Genomic DNA, 14503 nt, shown 5'->3' with positions numbered 1-14503 from the left:
GTCTCAGAGACGTTTAAATGTCTTATTCTCTCTGCATTATTACAATAACTGAACTCTAACTGAAAATGAAAGACTATATTTTATTTATATTATTCAGATTTTTTTTCTAATTCTGCTGTTTTTCAGTCATGCATGCTTTAGCTATACTTTAATGAAACTATTTTATTGTTTTTTCCACATACAGTAGAACAATGACAGTACTGAGTCCTTTACAAGACAAAGACACAACCTAAAAAATAAAGAAAAAAAATCTAAAAAATCTGGTCACCTTACCAGGATATACAGCGGGGACATTGGTTTGTCCTTCAGGCTTTATAAATGCAGCTGAATGGTGTCAAAGAGGCAAATAATCACAACTGAAGGCAACACTGAAGATATCCAGGACAGCTACAGGTACCTTGACTCACCGCAGACAAATGGCAGCCAGGATGAGACAAGAAGGAAGTCAGCCTCCAAATACCTACAGAGAGCAAGGCAGGTCCTGAAGAGGTCCTGAAGGGGAAGAAGTCCAAACCAGCTGTACAATTTTATTTTTGTTCTGAAGAAAATGCTTTTATTTTTAGTGTCAGGAAACTTGAGATGTTCAGCAAAGTCCTGGTAACTAATTTTAATTACTATCAGAATAAACAGTCACAAAAGAAAGTGTGTTTTTTTTATTATTGATGTTTTCTCATTAACATACAAGCATGTAATGTATTTAAACCTCAGTCACAAACAGATTATGCAGTCAGGTGGATCTTTCAGAGAATAGAGGCACGTTGGGAACATGATTGTTTCAAAATAAAATCCCACAAATCCAAGTCGTGGAGTGGCTGTTTCTCTAACAGGAACGGGCTGAACACAGAAACACGGAGGAACCAGACGACGACAGAGCAAATCCTGGATAAAGAGGCTCAGTGAATGTGGTTCTGAAGGTGTGGAGGTGGAACAGAGAGTTAGAGGAGACACTGTAGAAAGACAGAATCTCATCGGCAGAGTCCACGTACACTGCTACTGTGTTAGAGGCCGAGGAAGACGAGGAGGAGGAGGAGATGGGTGTTTGTGTGTTATTGTGCAAGGCAGAGTAATGACCATCGTCTGAGCAGCGCAGACTCCAGGACTGAGAGTTGGATCCAAAGACACAGTCGTTACTGCCTCCTCTCCTGCTGATTCCTCTGTAACTCACTGATACGGATACTTTTCCTTTCCACTGCACCTCCCAGTAACAGCGACCGGTCAGAGCGTCTTTACACAGCAGCTGAGGATCAAAATCAAACCTGTCTGGATGATCAGCGTAAGACAGCTCCTCGGCCACGTGCAGCACCTTCCTGTTGTTGTCAGACAGTTTCAGGTTTCTGTTCACGGTTTTTTTGTCGATTTTAGGTTGCCGGGAATCTGATGAAGAGAACAAACGATCCAGCTGCAGTTACTGATCTACAGTCGTGGTTAAAGGTTTGAATCCAGTCATAATGGGAACAGATATCATATTTATTCTGGGCTTTTAAACAGTTTGAACAGTTCTTTTTCAGGGTGGAATGACTCTGCAACATACGCCTTCACTGACGACTTGGCTGCACAAGTTTCACTTTATTGTGGATTTTTAAAATCCACACAAGGTCACAATTATACATACATGCTCTAATCCATCTGTCCCCTCTAATATTTGGTTAAATGTCCTCAGACGAGTTGCATCTCGTCCACACACTGTTTGTATCCATCATCAAGCTTCTGGTAATAATTCTGGCTGATATTTGATCACTGTTCTTTGAAGAATTGGCAATTGGAGTTCAAACCCAGCTTATAAGTATCAGGGCTTTAAAAAGGCCGATCCAGAAGTCTTATGTTAGCTGGATTTATCCAATCAGAAACCAGTTCTGACATTTTATCCAATCAGAAACCAGTTCTGATGCTTTATCCAATCAGAAACCAGTTCTGATGCTTTATCCAATCAGAAACCAGTTCTGATGTTTTATCCAATCAGAAACCAGTTCTGACATTTTATCCAATCAGAAACCAGTTCTGATGTTTGTCTGGGATCACAGTGTCCAAATCTCAATCATCCAGCTGTTGATTTGTGGTGAAGTTGAACAATTTGAAGGTAGTCCTCCTCCTTCATTACTTTGTACCATAGCATGATGCTTCCACCACCATGCTTGACAGTTGGCAGTGTTCTTTGGTTTGACTCCTCCAAACATGCTTCTTGTCACAGTGGCCAAAAAAAGCTCAATCTTTGTCTCATCTGAACATCAAACTTTTGTCCAGAAGACATTTGGCTTGTCCACGTGGGCCGCTGCAGCTTGAAGGTGTGGCTTTTGGAGGCGCGGCTTCTGTCTTGGTCCTCTCAGTCCATCATGATATAAAACCGGCCTGACTGTGGACAGGGACTCTGGTGTTCCAGGAGGTCCCAGCTCATGGCAGGCTTGAGCTGTAGTGGTTCCTTGGTGGATCCTGAACATCTTGACCTATGTCCTTTCATCTAAAGGGGACAGTTTGGGTCGTCTTCCAGACCTTGTCAAGGTGGAGACACGTCTAAATAACTACTACTTGTGTATAATTGTTCAACCTGATTATCTTGTTTAGAAATGGCTCCAACAGCCTTTCCCACTGAGTTCTTTTCACTTAGTTGAAAAAGAACTGTTCAAATAAATCATTAAAAGCCCAGATTAAATATGATACTCACGTCTACGACGAGTCATAGATCAAATGAAAAACTTACATTTCCTCAGACCAGGCTGCAGCCATCGAACTCCAGCAGATTCCCCCCTGAAATGAGAGCGAGGGGGGGGGGTGTCAGATCTGTCTCCTTCAGCATGCAAACAAACTATATCTGTACACACACATTTGTACATATACAGTGGATATAAGTCTAGACACCCCTGGTAAAATGCCAGGTTTTTGTGATAAATAAGACCAAAATAAATCCTTTAAACCTTTTTCCACCTTTACTGTGTCATATATTCTACACAATTCATTGATTGTATTGTTTTATTTGTGCATAAAAGGTTTTTTTTTTTTTTGCAAATGAGACAATTGTGGCTCAATAAGACTAAACAATAACAGCAACAACGCTCAGTAGTGGTTTCCTGGCTGAATTCATCAGTCTCTCCCATGATTGTGGAGGACTTTTAGCCCATTTTTTCTTTCCACAGTTGCTTCAGTTGATTGAGGTTTGCAGAGACTGGCTTCTGCTCAGCTCTCTGAAGGTCCCAGCAAAGCATTTCAATCATTTCTGGACTTTGACTCTTTTCTTTTTGAGCCGTTCTGCTGTAGATTTGTTTGGGGCTATTGATCTGTTGCATCCAAGCACAACATTGTGGACAGTTGTGTTTTAAACACATGCAGGATAAAAACATTAATAAACAAAATCAACAGGGTATTAAAGAGTTGTTTTCTCTGCCATACTTCACTGTAATTTGAGGAACAGTACAACCTTCTTATTGCTCATCTCATTAGAAACAGTTTGATGAATCCTCACCTGAAAATTTCGAGCGTGCAGTTTGATGTCTCCGGTCCACCGGGCATCAGCTTCTCCTCTGAATCCTGCAGGTCGTTGTTACGCAGGTCAACCTCCATCAGATCACAGGACGGGGAGCAGAGAACCGATGCCAGGACTTCACAAGTGCTCCCAGAAAGCTTACAGAACTGAAGTCTAACAGGAAAAAAAGAATTTAGATTAGTTGTATAAAAATGTATTCAACTCATGGAAGAATCAGAAAAATAAATGATTAAAAACTGATTTTTGAAACAACTTGGCAATATATTCTGCAGTTTGCATTAAAGACATGAACCAAAGACATTTTCCAGAGAAGTTCTAGGAAGGCAGCAGGAGAAGACACAATTACTCCCCACTTCTTGCTGAGGTTCAACTTTAAAACCAAATGTCTGGAAATCCAGACAAACACACCAGAACAGAAACAGAAAGCTAAGAGGTGAACTAATAACTGACATGATGATATTGTTGCTTCATACATGTAAGGTGCTTTTCACTGTCACATCAATACTGTGCATGTATCCAAATACATGTGCTGTTTGATGCTGACACAAAACGGTCCTAAAACAAGGCCGGGTTACTTCCTGTCAGTCCCGAGTCCTGAATAAGAGGACTTGAGGCACCAAACAGCACACAGTGAGAGAGATGAAAACCTCAACACTGAAGTCTACAAATAAAAACACGTTGGCCTCGTTTAACAAGTGTCAAAGACCCAAATGACTCCTCACAGGATGGAGGGGGTCGGCAACTCATGTGACCTTAATCGTCCTATTATTGTGATCGTTATGATGACTTGGAACTCCCAGCCCACAGTCAGAACTGAAGAAATCTTTTGGATGAGAGGTGAAATGTCTTCAAGAATCCAGAGAAGTCTAGTTGCTTCGATTGCACCCCTCAGGAAGCTACAGCAGCATCTTAAACACATATTTAAAGGTTAGTTTAGAGGAACGGGTGTGTCTGAGTGAGGTGCAGGGAGCGGTTGTGTGTGTGTGTTAAGGGGCGGGGTTCACGTGGGTTAGGCATGTGCATGTATAAGCGTGCGCTCTCCTATGGCACGGATGTTTGTTGAGTTTCAGGCTGACTGCACCGTCACACCACGTTACTTGTTTTGTTTTATATGTTTTTCCAGTTTATCCTGCAGTCAATTCATTCGTATCATCTCCTCCTCCTTTTTTTGTGGCGTTATATAACAGGGGTGTCCAACCCTGGTCCTGGAGGGCCACCGTCCTGCAGGTTTTAGATGTTTCCCTGCTTCGACACTCCTGATTTGAATGAGTGAGTGATTAACAGGCTTCTGCAGAACATGAAGATCTGCTGAAGAGCAGAGAAACATCTGAAACCTGCAGGATAGTGGCCCTCCAGGACCAGGATTGGACACCACTGTTAGATGCAATAAAAGCCACCAAATGCATACATGAATTTCAGCCTTTTTAGTTTGCAATCACCTGGTTTTGCGCATCATAAATGTGAGCTACAGGACCAGACCTGGGACTCTCAGCGGCAAAAGGGATCGCATTAAAGCTGCATCACTTTAAATAAATTTTCTTTATTGTATGAAATCGGAAATCTTCCAGGAAGATGGATAATTATTTGTATGACAGAGGCTTTGAAACCTGATCTGACCTGAGAGTTTGCAGTTTGCAGTGAGGACTCTTCAACCCAGAAGTCAGCAGCTTCACTCCTGAATCCTGCAGCTCGTTGTGACTCAGATCCAGTTCTCTCAGACCAGAAGAGCTGGAGCTGAGAACCAACGCCAGAGCTTCACAGCTTCTGTCTGAGAGCTTACAGTCAGAAAGCCTGAAGAGACAGGATTAACAAAATTAACAAAAATGAATCAATGTTGTTGCCATCTCTATGTTTAAAAACGGACATTATCCCAAGAAAAAAGCCCACCCAATTTCAATTTTAGGGTTTTACACATAAAAATGACCTAGTTTTTACCATTATTTGTTTTTTTAAGATAATTCTGAACTAAAAATCAAAATCAATGACTGATTTTCATTCATTGATTTTTAGTAATTTTCTTCTTTTTATTACTTTAGTCAGTTTCAAGTTATTTCAGTGACCTTTGTGGGTTTTTATTTCCTTAACAAAAACGTACAAACAAAACAAATTTCTCCATGTCTGCAGCTGTTTTTAAAATTGTTTGAGCTCACATGATTTTCCATAACCTACATTTGTGATTAAAGTTTCCTTTACCACTCGGAAAAACCACCGAAGCTACAGCGAACAGGAGGAAGTTCATGTAGGCAATGGCAGAAATTAAAAGATGAACTAACTGGAACACAAACTTATAATAAGGAAATAATTATAAATATGGGAGCGATACAAGCCCCACCAATCAGCACAGTTTCAGTCCAGTTCAGTTAAATTCTGGTTATTGTGATGAAATATAAAGTAGAGCTGCACTTTATTAAAAAATAAAAAGCTTTTTATGAGTGATATTATTGTTTAATGCTGCAATGACAATATAAATTACAGTAAACTCACATTTTCTTCCATCTAAATTAGGTTTGGGCATCAAAGCCAGTGAGAGTTTCTTAGATTGTCCAAATATATTATTAGCAGCAGAACATACAGGGGTTAGAGAATGAAACTGAAACACCTGGAACATCCCTTTCAGACAGTTAATCCTGTTGGATGTGGTTCGTCCTTCTTGGTGGTTTGCTGACATCACCCTGGATACTGTGGCTCTTGATGCATCACAAAGACTTGCTGTCTTGGTCACAGATGCACCAACAGTTTCTCCTCTTTTGAGCTCTGGTATGTCACTCATAATGTTGTATGCATTGCAATATTTGGAGCCAAACTGAGCTCTTACTCTGCTAATTGAACCTTCACGCTCTGCTCTTATTGGTGCAATGTGCAATTAATGAAGATCGGCCACCAGGTCCAGTTTAGCCATGAAACCTCCCACACTAACATGACAGGTGTTTCAGTTTCATTGTCTACCTCCTGTAAATGCATGGTACTTGAAATATAACCGTCTGTGACACCGACACTGCACTTGCTGATATTTGGACGTCAGTAAGTTTTAGATAAACTGCAGCCCTGACACAGAGGATCAGTGACTTGGTCAAGCCTCTGCGATGAAAACCTTATTTATTTGTACTTACAGAGCTTTGTTGGAGGCTTTAATCACTGGGAGAAGCCTCAGGAGAGCCTCCTCTGAAGCAGAATATTTCTTCAAGTCAAAGACATCCAGATTGTTTTCTGATGACAGTAAGATGAAGGCCAGCGCTGACCACTGAGCAGGAGACAGCTCATCTGTGGAGAGATGTCCTGAACTCAGGGACTGTTGGATCTCCTCCACCAAAGAGCGATTGTTCAGTTCATTCAGACAGTAGAAAAGGTTGATGCTTTGTTCTGCAGACAGATTCTTACTGATCTTCTTCTTGATGTACTGGACTGTTTCCTGATTGGTCTGTGAGCTGCTTCCTGTCTGTGGCAGCAGGCCTCGTAGGAGAGTCTGATTGGTCTGCAGTGAAAGACCCAGGAGGAAGCGCAGGAACAAGTCCAGGTGTCCGTTTGGACTCTGTAAGGCCTTCTTAACAGCACTCTGGTGTAAATGTTTTTGCTTTATTTTGTTGAATAATTTAGACAACACAGAAGGTGTTTGTTGGTGTTCTTCCAACAGGTTGACCTCCGTGTTGATGAAGGTCAGATGGACATGAAGAGCAGCCAGGAACTCCTGGACACTCAGATGGACGAAGCAGAACACCTTGTCCTGGTACAGCCCTCTCTCCTCTTTAAAGATCTGTGTGAACACTCCTGAGTACACTGAGGCTGCTCTGATATCGATGCCACACTCTGTCAGGTCTGATTCATAGAAGATCAGGTTTCCTTTCTGCAGCTGCTCAAAAGCCAGTTTTCCCAGAGACTCGATCATCATCCTGCTCTCTGGACTCCAGTGGAGCTCTGCCTCAGCTCCTCCGTCATACTTGACCTTCTTGACTTTGGCATGAACCACCAGGAAGTGGATGTACATCTCAGTCAGGGTCCTGGGCAGCTCTCTTCCCTCTCTGGTTTTCAGCACATCCTCCAGAACTGTAGCAGTGATCCAGCAGAAGACTGGGATGTGGCACATGATGTGGAGGCTTCGTGACGTCTTGATGTGGGAGATGATCCTGCTGGCCTGCTCCTTATTTCTGAACCTCTTCCTGAAGTACTCCTCCTTCTGTGGGTCAGTGAACCCTCTGATCTCTGTCACCATGCCAACAAACTCAGGAGGGATCTGATTGGCTGCTGCAGGTCGTGTGGTTATCCAGAGGCGAGCAGAGGGAAGCAGGTTCCCCCTGATGAGGTTCGTCAGCAGCACATCCACTGAGGTGGACTCTGTAACATCAGTCAGGATCTGATTGTTGTGGAAGTCCAGAGGAAGTCGACACTCATCCAGACCATCAAAGATGAACACAAGCTGGAACTCTTCAAACCTGGAGATTTCTTTGGTTTTACTAAAGAAGTGATGAATAAACTGAACCAAACTGAACTTTTTGTCTTTCAGCACATTCAGCTCTCTGAACGTGAATGGAAATATGAAATGAATGTCCTGGACAGCTTTGTCTTCACCCCAGTCCAGAGTGAACTTCTGAGTCAGGACCGTTTTCCCAATGCCAGCCACTCCCAGTGTCATCACTGTTCTGATTGGTTCCTGTCTTCCAGGCGGGGGTTTAAAGATGTCTTTTTGTCTGATGGTTGTTTCTCCTCTGTGTGGTTTCCTGGCTGCTGTTTCAATCTGTCTGACCTCGTGTTCATCGTTGACCTCTCCAGTCCAGCCCTCGGTGACGTAGAGCTCGGTGTAGATCTGGTTCAGGAGGGTCGGGTTTCCTGCTTTAGCTGTCCCCTCAAACACACACTGGAACTTCTTCTTCAGGGACGATTTGAGATTTTGTTGACAAACTGCAGCAAGAAGTTCTGAGTAAAGAAACATATAGGTTAAGTAACAAAACAACAGGTGTGAATTTCTGTTGTTCCATCTGCTGAGATGAGTAAACGCCTCTTTAACGGTGAAATCTTTAGAGAAAGCTTCTTACTGCTCTGCAGACGGTCAGCCAGCTCCTTCTGCTTCATCCTCCTCAGGAAGTGCAGCGTGATCCTAACAAACGCCTCCCTGCTGCTCTTTCTTTGGTTCTTATCCTCATCCTCCAGCTCCTCCTCATCCTCACTCTGACTCTCTGAGCTTTCGGGGTAATCTGGATTCAGAACTTTCTGAATTTTCTTCAGCTCGTTCTTCACAAAAGTGACAATGTTGTCCTCCAGCAGCTGGAACAGAATGTTAATGAATGTCATCAGATCCATGTCAAACAGACTACAGAGGTCTGCAAAGGGAACAGATGGAGAAGTGGTTCATGTACAGACCATAAATATGGAGTCCAGCTGTGTTTGATGCTGCTGGGCAGACTGAACCCTGGGAAGCTCGACTCTGAAACAGTCATGAAGAATTAGATCACATTACATCCGTCCACACAGAGTAAAGATCCATGTTGTGTTATGTTTCAAACACCATTTGTCTCTGGAGTTTCTGCGCTGTGTTTGGAGCAGTGATGGCTGCAGGAAGCTACATAAAACACTGAAACCTTCCAGCAGACTGAGCTGAAAAATGATTCATTTCTAAAAGCTCTGAATGCTTAGTAGCACCACCTGCTGATTAGAAAAACTTTAATAAATAAATAAGTCGTCTTTTGCAGTGATTCCCAAACTTTTCAGCTTCCGACTCATAAAATAAAAGTGACAAAGGTGTGTGACCCCATCTGTCGGCTGTTTAAACATCCAAAAACACTAATGACTCTAATAAATAAGGACATAAAGACAACACAAACAGTCTTAACATCCATGATGACATTTTTTTAATCAGTTTATGGACTTATTTTTCAAGTTTTTTTAACAATTATGGTGCAAACACAGCATAAAAACTAAGTTTTTTATTGTAAGTTGATGTCTGGAGATTATCTAAGGACCCCTACTTGGTGTTGACTGACCCACAACTTTGGGAATCACTGGGCTATTGGATACCAGAGTGTTAAATTAGGAAATTTGGCATTAATTCTATAACGAAGGGTGATGTAATATGCAAAGCTCCTCCAGCAACTTTGGAAAACTCAAACAAAAATATAACCTCAATTCCAAAACAATTAAACATTTTATAAACCAGTTTTATTCCCAATGGACTATAGTAAACATATCAAATGTTTAAGAAAGTGTACTATTAAAAATAAATAAGAAGAAGATAATTTTGAATTTGATGGCAGAAACATATTTTTAAAAGGTTGGGGCAGGGAAATGGAAATGATACAAACAGGAAACATCTGGAGGAAGATTTACTGGCAACAGGTCAGTAAGAGGATTTCAGAAAGGCTGAATCTGTCAGAAGTAAAAAAGGGCAGAGGTTCACCAACACTGACTCTCTAAAAGTAGTAGAATAATCTCAGATCATCTCCTCAACAGAAAATTAGGATAACTGAATAAAACCATTTCAAACTGTTAGTTTTTACACAGCTGCGATATTTAAATACAGCTTACCTATCTGAAGCAGGAGGTTGGTCTGGTTTAAAATCAAAAATGATATCCTTTGAAAAGTCGCTCTTGAAGGACACACAGCTGGGTTCAGGGCCAGAAACAGGTTTGAAACTCTGTTTATTCCTGATTGAGAAACATTTTATTAAAACAAGACATTTTCACAGCCTGAAACCCTGATCTTTACGAAGCATTATATAAATAAATAAGAATTTACATTATTGGAACAGTTTTAACATTTATATAAAACTCATTTCAGCTGCAGAAGGTTGATCTGAACTTGTTGAGTCATCACTCGTCTAAGTTGAATAAGCTGAATCAGATTGAATGAAGGCAGCGTGTTGATGGGACGTGAAGAAGAGTCAGGAGGAGATGCAGACCTCACCTCTGCTCTTTGCTCCGGCTCTCATGTTCTCCACACAGGAGGACTCGTTCCTCTCCGTCCTCACATGGATCCATGCTGCTGGAGGAACATCAGCTCAGGAACACGTCCCGCCGTCTCCTGCAGAAACACCAGCTGTCAGATGAAGTGATCCCAGTTTGAATGCAGCAGCTGCAGGATCTGTTTATAGACGCCAATCATTTCCTTCCTGGTTTCCAGATGAGTCAGACTGACTCATGCATCAGATGAAGTAAAAAGACTCCTCATCTGGAACTACTTTATTTCATTTATATCATACAACTGCTTCAAAGCCACACAGATTAATAACCTGACTGAAACTGGAAACCCTGTAACCAACATTAATGCTGTTTTAATGTGAAAGGTCTCACAGGAAGCAGCTGCTTTATCTCACTTTGTGTTATACAAATGTTTGAGAACAGGAAATGAAACTTAAACCGAGCAGTGAAAACCAGAAACATCAGCTGAGACATCAGAGAGCAGAAACAAATAAAACAATAACAACAACAACAACAATAAATATAAAGTTCTTGTAAGAATCTAAGAAAACTCACAGCCTGTTCAATAAATCCAAAGAGCTGAAGAACAGAAGAACACACCCCAGTGAACAGAAAGCAGATCTTCTTCTTCTTCTTCTTCTCATTTATGGAAGATCACAAACAGCTAACAGGTGAATATCACCACCTACTGGTCATAACTGTCAGTGTTTGAATTATTTTTGTTTTAACTCAGTTGGATCAAACCTTACCTTCTTTTTTAGTTAGAATCAGTTGATTTTCCTCCTGTCTGTATTTCTGGCAGCATAATAAAATGTGCTCTACAGTCTCGTCTCCTCCTCAGGGTTCACGTTTACATGGATTATGTTTCCTTATTATGAACGCTTTGTTTTCTTTCCATTTCTCCTGTAAACTGATAGTTTGTCATTTATCCACTTCCCTATTTTCACTCCAAACTCAGGAGCAATAAATGCTGTTTCTATCTAAACTGATGTATTTTTGGATGCGTCTGTATATATTTTTACATTTCCATAGTACTGCTTTATTTAATCTGTAACTGTATTTATTTCCTTTTTTCTTTTCTAATAACTTTGTTTGACTAAACGACTTTACTGTCAGTGTTAGAAAAAAAACATTTTCATAGGAAAAATATAAAATCCCCACATGATTACTCTGTTTTACCAAATATTACATCATCATTTAGGACATTTTTTCCCAGCTTCCAAACATTCCTTAAGAAACATATTTTGTTTATTCCTTAAGAAACCAATTTTACTTCTCCTGAGAGTCAGAATTCTGATTTTAAAGTTAAAGATTTGTCTCCAACCCTGACTTTAAACTGTAACCAGCGTGTCCTCAGGAATCCTGCAGCTGCAGGAAGAGGTTCTGTTGTCCTACTTTCATCCAAAAAGTATTTAATGTTCTGATTAACAGCTCATTTAATAGCTCAGAACAACAGAGAGTCAGTTTTATTGAGTTTTAATTCGTTAAGAAACATAATGAGGTCGACTGCACTTATCTCTGATATCCGAGGGCACCTGAACGCACCGTTTCACAGAGTGGAAATCCCCTCTGTAGGTGAGCTGTGGGCTTCTCACCTGCCTGTGTGAGAAATTTGTTCCTATTGAAACTTGTCAAAGAGCTCAGCTAAGGTTTTGTGCACCATTTGTGTTGACAGGTGGTCAACAAACGGGTTCAAAGTGGTGAAAAAGACCTGTGGTGTCTGTGTCTTCTGTAAGGTGAGATCAGGGGTTTTGCAGTCAAATATGGTAGGAAAATAATATGCAAACACCTGTCTGAACTCGCCTTCATTACTTCTGCTTTAAACTGAAACCAAAACTGTAACAACAGACCACTCTTAAAGCAGGCAGTATAATAATTATAACCTAATAATAGTTAGGTTGCAAAACTGGAAAAAAAGAAAGGCTCTCAAGGTTGTCCTTGGGAGGGACGAGGATGGACATGGTTAGGAATGAGGTCATCAGAGGTCCAGCACAGGTTGAAGGACTGGGAGATAAAGTTAGAGAGGTTTGGACATGTCCAGAGGAGGGACAGAAGGATGTTAGAGACAAAGAGGACATGTATGGATGCAGTTAGAGAGGACATGGAGGGAGTTGGAGTGAGGACAGAGGACGTAGAGGACAGAGTTAGACGGAGGACAATGCTGCATTCACAGAACTGACTGTCAACACTGCCCCTTTAAAGCAGTATAAATAGATCAACCAATCATCAGAGCTCAGTGAGGGCTGGTTCTGAAGGCAGATCCATCTGTGTCCCTGATTTCCTTCTTCTTCTGAATGTGAAACTGCTCCCATTCACAGAAATACCACAAACGCTTATTTATTATCATAATTTAACATAAAGAATCTGATTCTTTAAAAAGAAGATGCATCTTTGTCTGTTTCTAAACATCTAAAGTCTGTTTTCTTCCAAAGAGCTACAGGTAGTCTGAGCTGCATTTACAGACACCAAGGTTTAACATTAGAGAGCTGAAATATAGAGAATCAACAACAGCAATGATTCCATGTTTACATTCAACTCTTCTAGAAGCAGCTTCTGTTCAAAAACTCTCAACTTACTGATGGAGATCTTCTGCTGCCTCCTGGAAACTAACCGGCTGGAAACCAGGATGTGACTTCATGAAATGGAGAGAATGACTCATCATGCACAGCGAACTGTCGCCTCCCAGTGAGAAGAGGATTGGATCGCTTCCTGACCGAGAGCAGCAGGAGGAGCTGTTTACACACAGTATGAAGAATTCATTATTACATTCAGACAGTGTGTAAAAGTGCAGTCTTGGGATAACTCTGCACAGTCCAGCAGGTTTCCAGTGAAGTATTTCCTGGTAACTGCTTCAACTAACAGGAACACAAAGCTGCAGGATGAATAAAATCTGATCCAGCTGCTTTTCCAATGAATCAATCAGGTGTGAGGAACCACTAATAACCAGGTTAGAGGAGCTGAGGGGCTGAGTTTGAGGCTTTAACAGCTCAGAGTCCCACTGGACCTGAAGGCAACACCAAGGGTTTAACAAATAAAATTAGTTTGTCAGAGAAGTTCTGTGTCACAACAAAGACAAGTCAAGTTAGGCTTAAACTGAGTAATGTTGTATTAAACTCAGGAGATATATTTTATTCTTTTGATCATTTAAAATGTTTAAATGTTTGTTTCCTGTCGTGAATTAGTTGTGTTGTTGCTGTGAAGCCAGTCTGTCAGCAGGAAACAGATCCAGAAGTGTTACATGATGCTGCTCAATAACAAAGAGAAAAACTAAAGAAGCAGCATCTGAGATCAAGTGATTTATTAACTCTCCATCAATCAGAAGGAACTATTTCTGAGCTTCTATCAGATGTTCTGATCCAGTTTCAGTCCTAATAAATCTGTAGTTGTTCTTGTTGTCCAGAAGGTGGCGCTGTTTGTCAGCTGGTTGAAGAAGCAGACAGATGTTTCCTCTGCTCTCAGCCTGCATTCCTCCTCTCTGTAAGCTGACATCGACACGAACAGAACCGAGATCAGAACCACAGCAGCAGGGAGTCAGAACTGTTCCTCACTGAAGCTGAAACAACTTCATGTTCTGGATGAAGGAGACCTTCTTCACCTTTAGGTTGTCTTTTATTTTGAAGGAGAGGCTTTTTTAGACTTCATGAGGTTTGAAATGTTCTCTGTCAGAGTTGAGACGACAGTCAGGAGATTCAGGAACGCTCAAAGTTTTTACTCTTTAATCGACATTTTCAAACCATGTAGTGTTTTTACACTCAGTCACAGGTTTAATTTGTCACCATTTACTAACTGCACAACCTTTGTGTTACCATGGTAACGCTGCTGTTGTGAGTATATATGATGATGACAACAAAGAGCACTTTCTGCTTTCTTCTTCATACATATACAGATATTTTAGATGTTTTAGACAAAGTTGTTTATGATGTTTGTTTATCTTGTGACTGTTTATCAGAGAAGATTATTCATTTTGTTTATCATGAGAAAAAAACATGCATTTGTTTGTTTTCCTCTTTGTTTCTTGATAAATGTGAACGAGTCAATAATGTTGTTTTTATCAACACATGTTAAAATATTAGACTTTATAGGTAAATGAAACAGTGTTAATTGTGTAAAGTTGTTCAAACA

At 40.9% G+C, this 14503-nt stretch overlaps 1 protein-coding gene across 2 annotated transcripts; it reads right to left on the bottom strand.

The window, feature by feature from the left end:
- Nucleotides 1–638: 638 nt before the first annotated feature.
- Nucleotides 639–13071, bottom strand: LOC108251286 (protein NLRC3-like). 2 transcript variants are annotated; one of them, XM_017441533.3, is made up of 10 exons: nucleotides 12958–13071; nucleotides 10368–10484; nucleotides 9989–10108; nucleotides 8828–8891; nucleotides 8503–8731; nucleotides 6586–8383; nucleotides 5093–5266; nucleotides 3455–3628; nucleotides 2696–2742; nucleotides 639–1374 (listed from the first exon to the last, which is right to left on the bottom strand). In XM_017441533.3, the coding sequence occupies exons 2-10, from the start codon at nucleotides 10439–10441 to the stop codon at nucleotides 821–823; spliced, it is 3234 nt and encodes a 1077-aa protein (XP_017297022.1). In that variant the 5' UTR covers nucleotides 10442–10484; nucleotides 12958–13071; the 3' UTR covers nucleotides 639–820. The 2 variants fall into 2 exon arrangements, with proteins under 2 accessions (XP_017297022.1, XP_017297021.1); XM_017441532.3 differs by lacking the exon at nucleotides 12958–13071 and adding an exon at nucleotides 10937–11020.
- Between the last annotated feature and the right edge of the window lie 1432 nt (nucleotides 13072–14503).

Source organism: Kryptolebias marmoratus, linkage group LG7 (genome assembly GCF_001649575.2).
Source record: "Kryptolebias marmoratus isolate JLee-2015 linkage group LG7, ASM164957v2, whole genome shotgun sequence".
Taxonomy (NCBI): Eukaryota; Metazoa; Chordata; class Actinopteri; order Cyprinodontiformes; family Rivulidae; genus Kryptolebias; species Kryptolebias marmoratus.
Note: the sequence above shows the minus strand (reverse complement) of the source record. Positions and strands in the feature narration are given on the sequence as shown.

Coding starts and splice junctions, on each gene's coding strand:
- LOC108251286 (XM_017441533.3), bottom strand. CDS start 10,441: ATGGATCCATGTGAGGACGGAGAGGAACGAGTCCTCCTGTGTGGAGAA. Junction 5,267..6,585: donor AAAGCCTCCAACAAAGCTCT/GTAAGTACAAAT, acceptor CTGTCTCTTCAG/GCTTTCTGACTGTAAGCTCT. Junction 1,375..2,695: donor GCAGCCTGGTCTGAGGAAAT/GTAAGTTTTTCA, acceptor TCTCTTCATCAG/ATTCCCGGCAACCTAAAATC.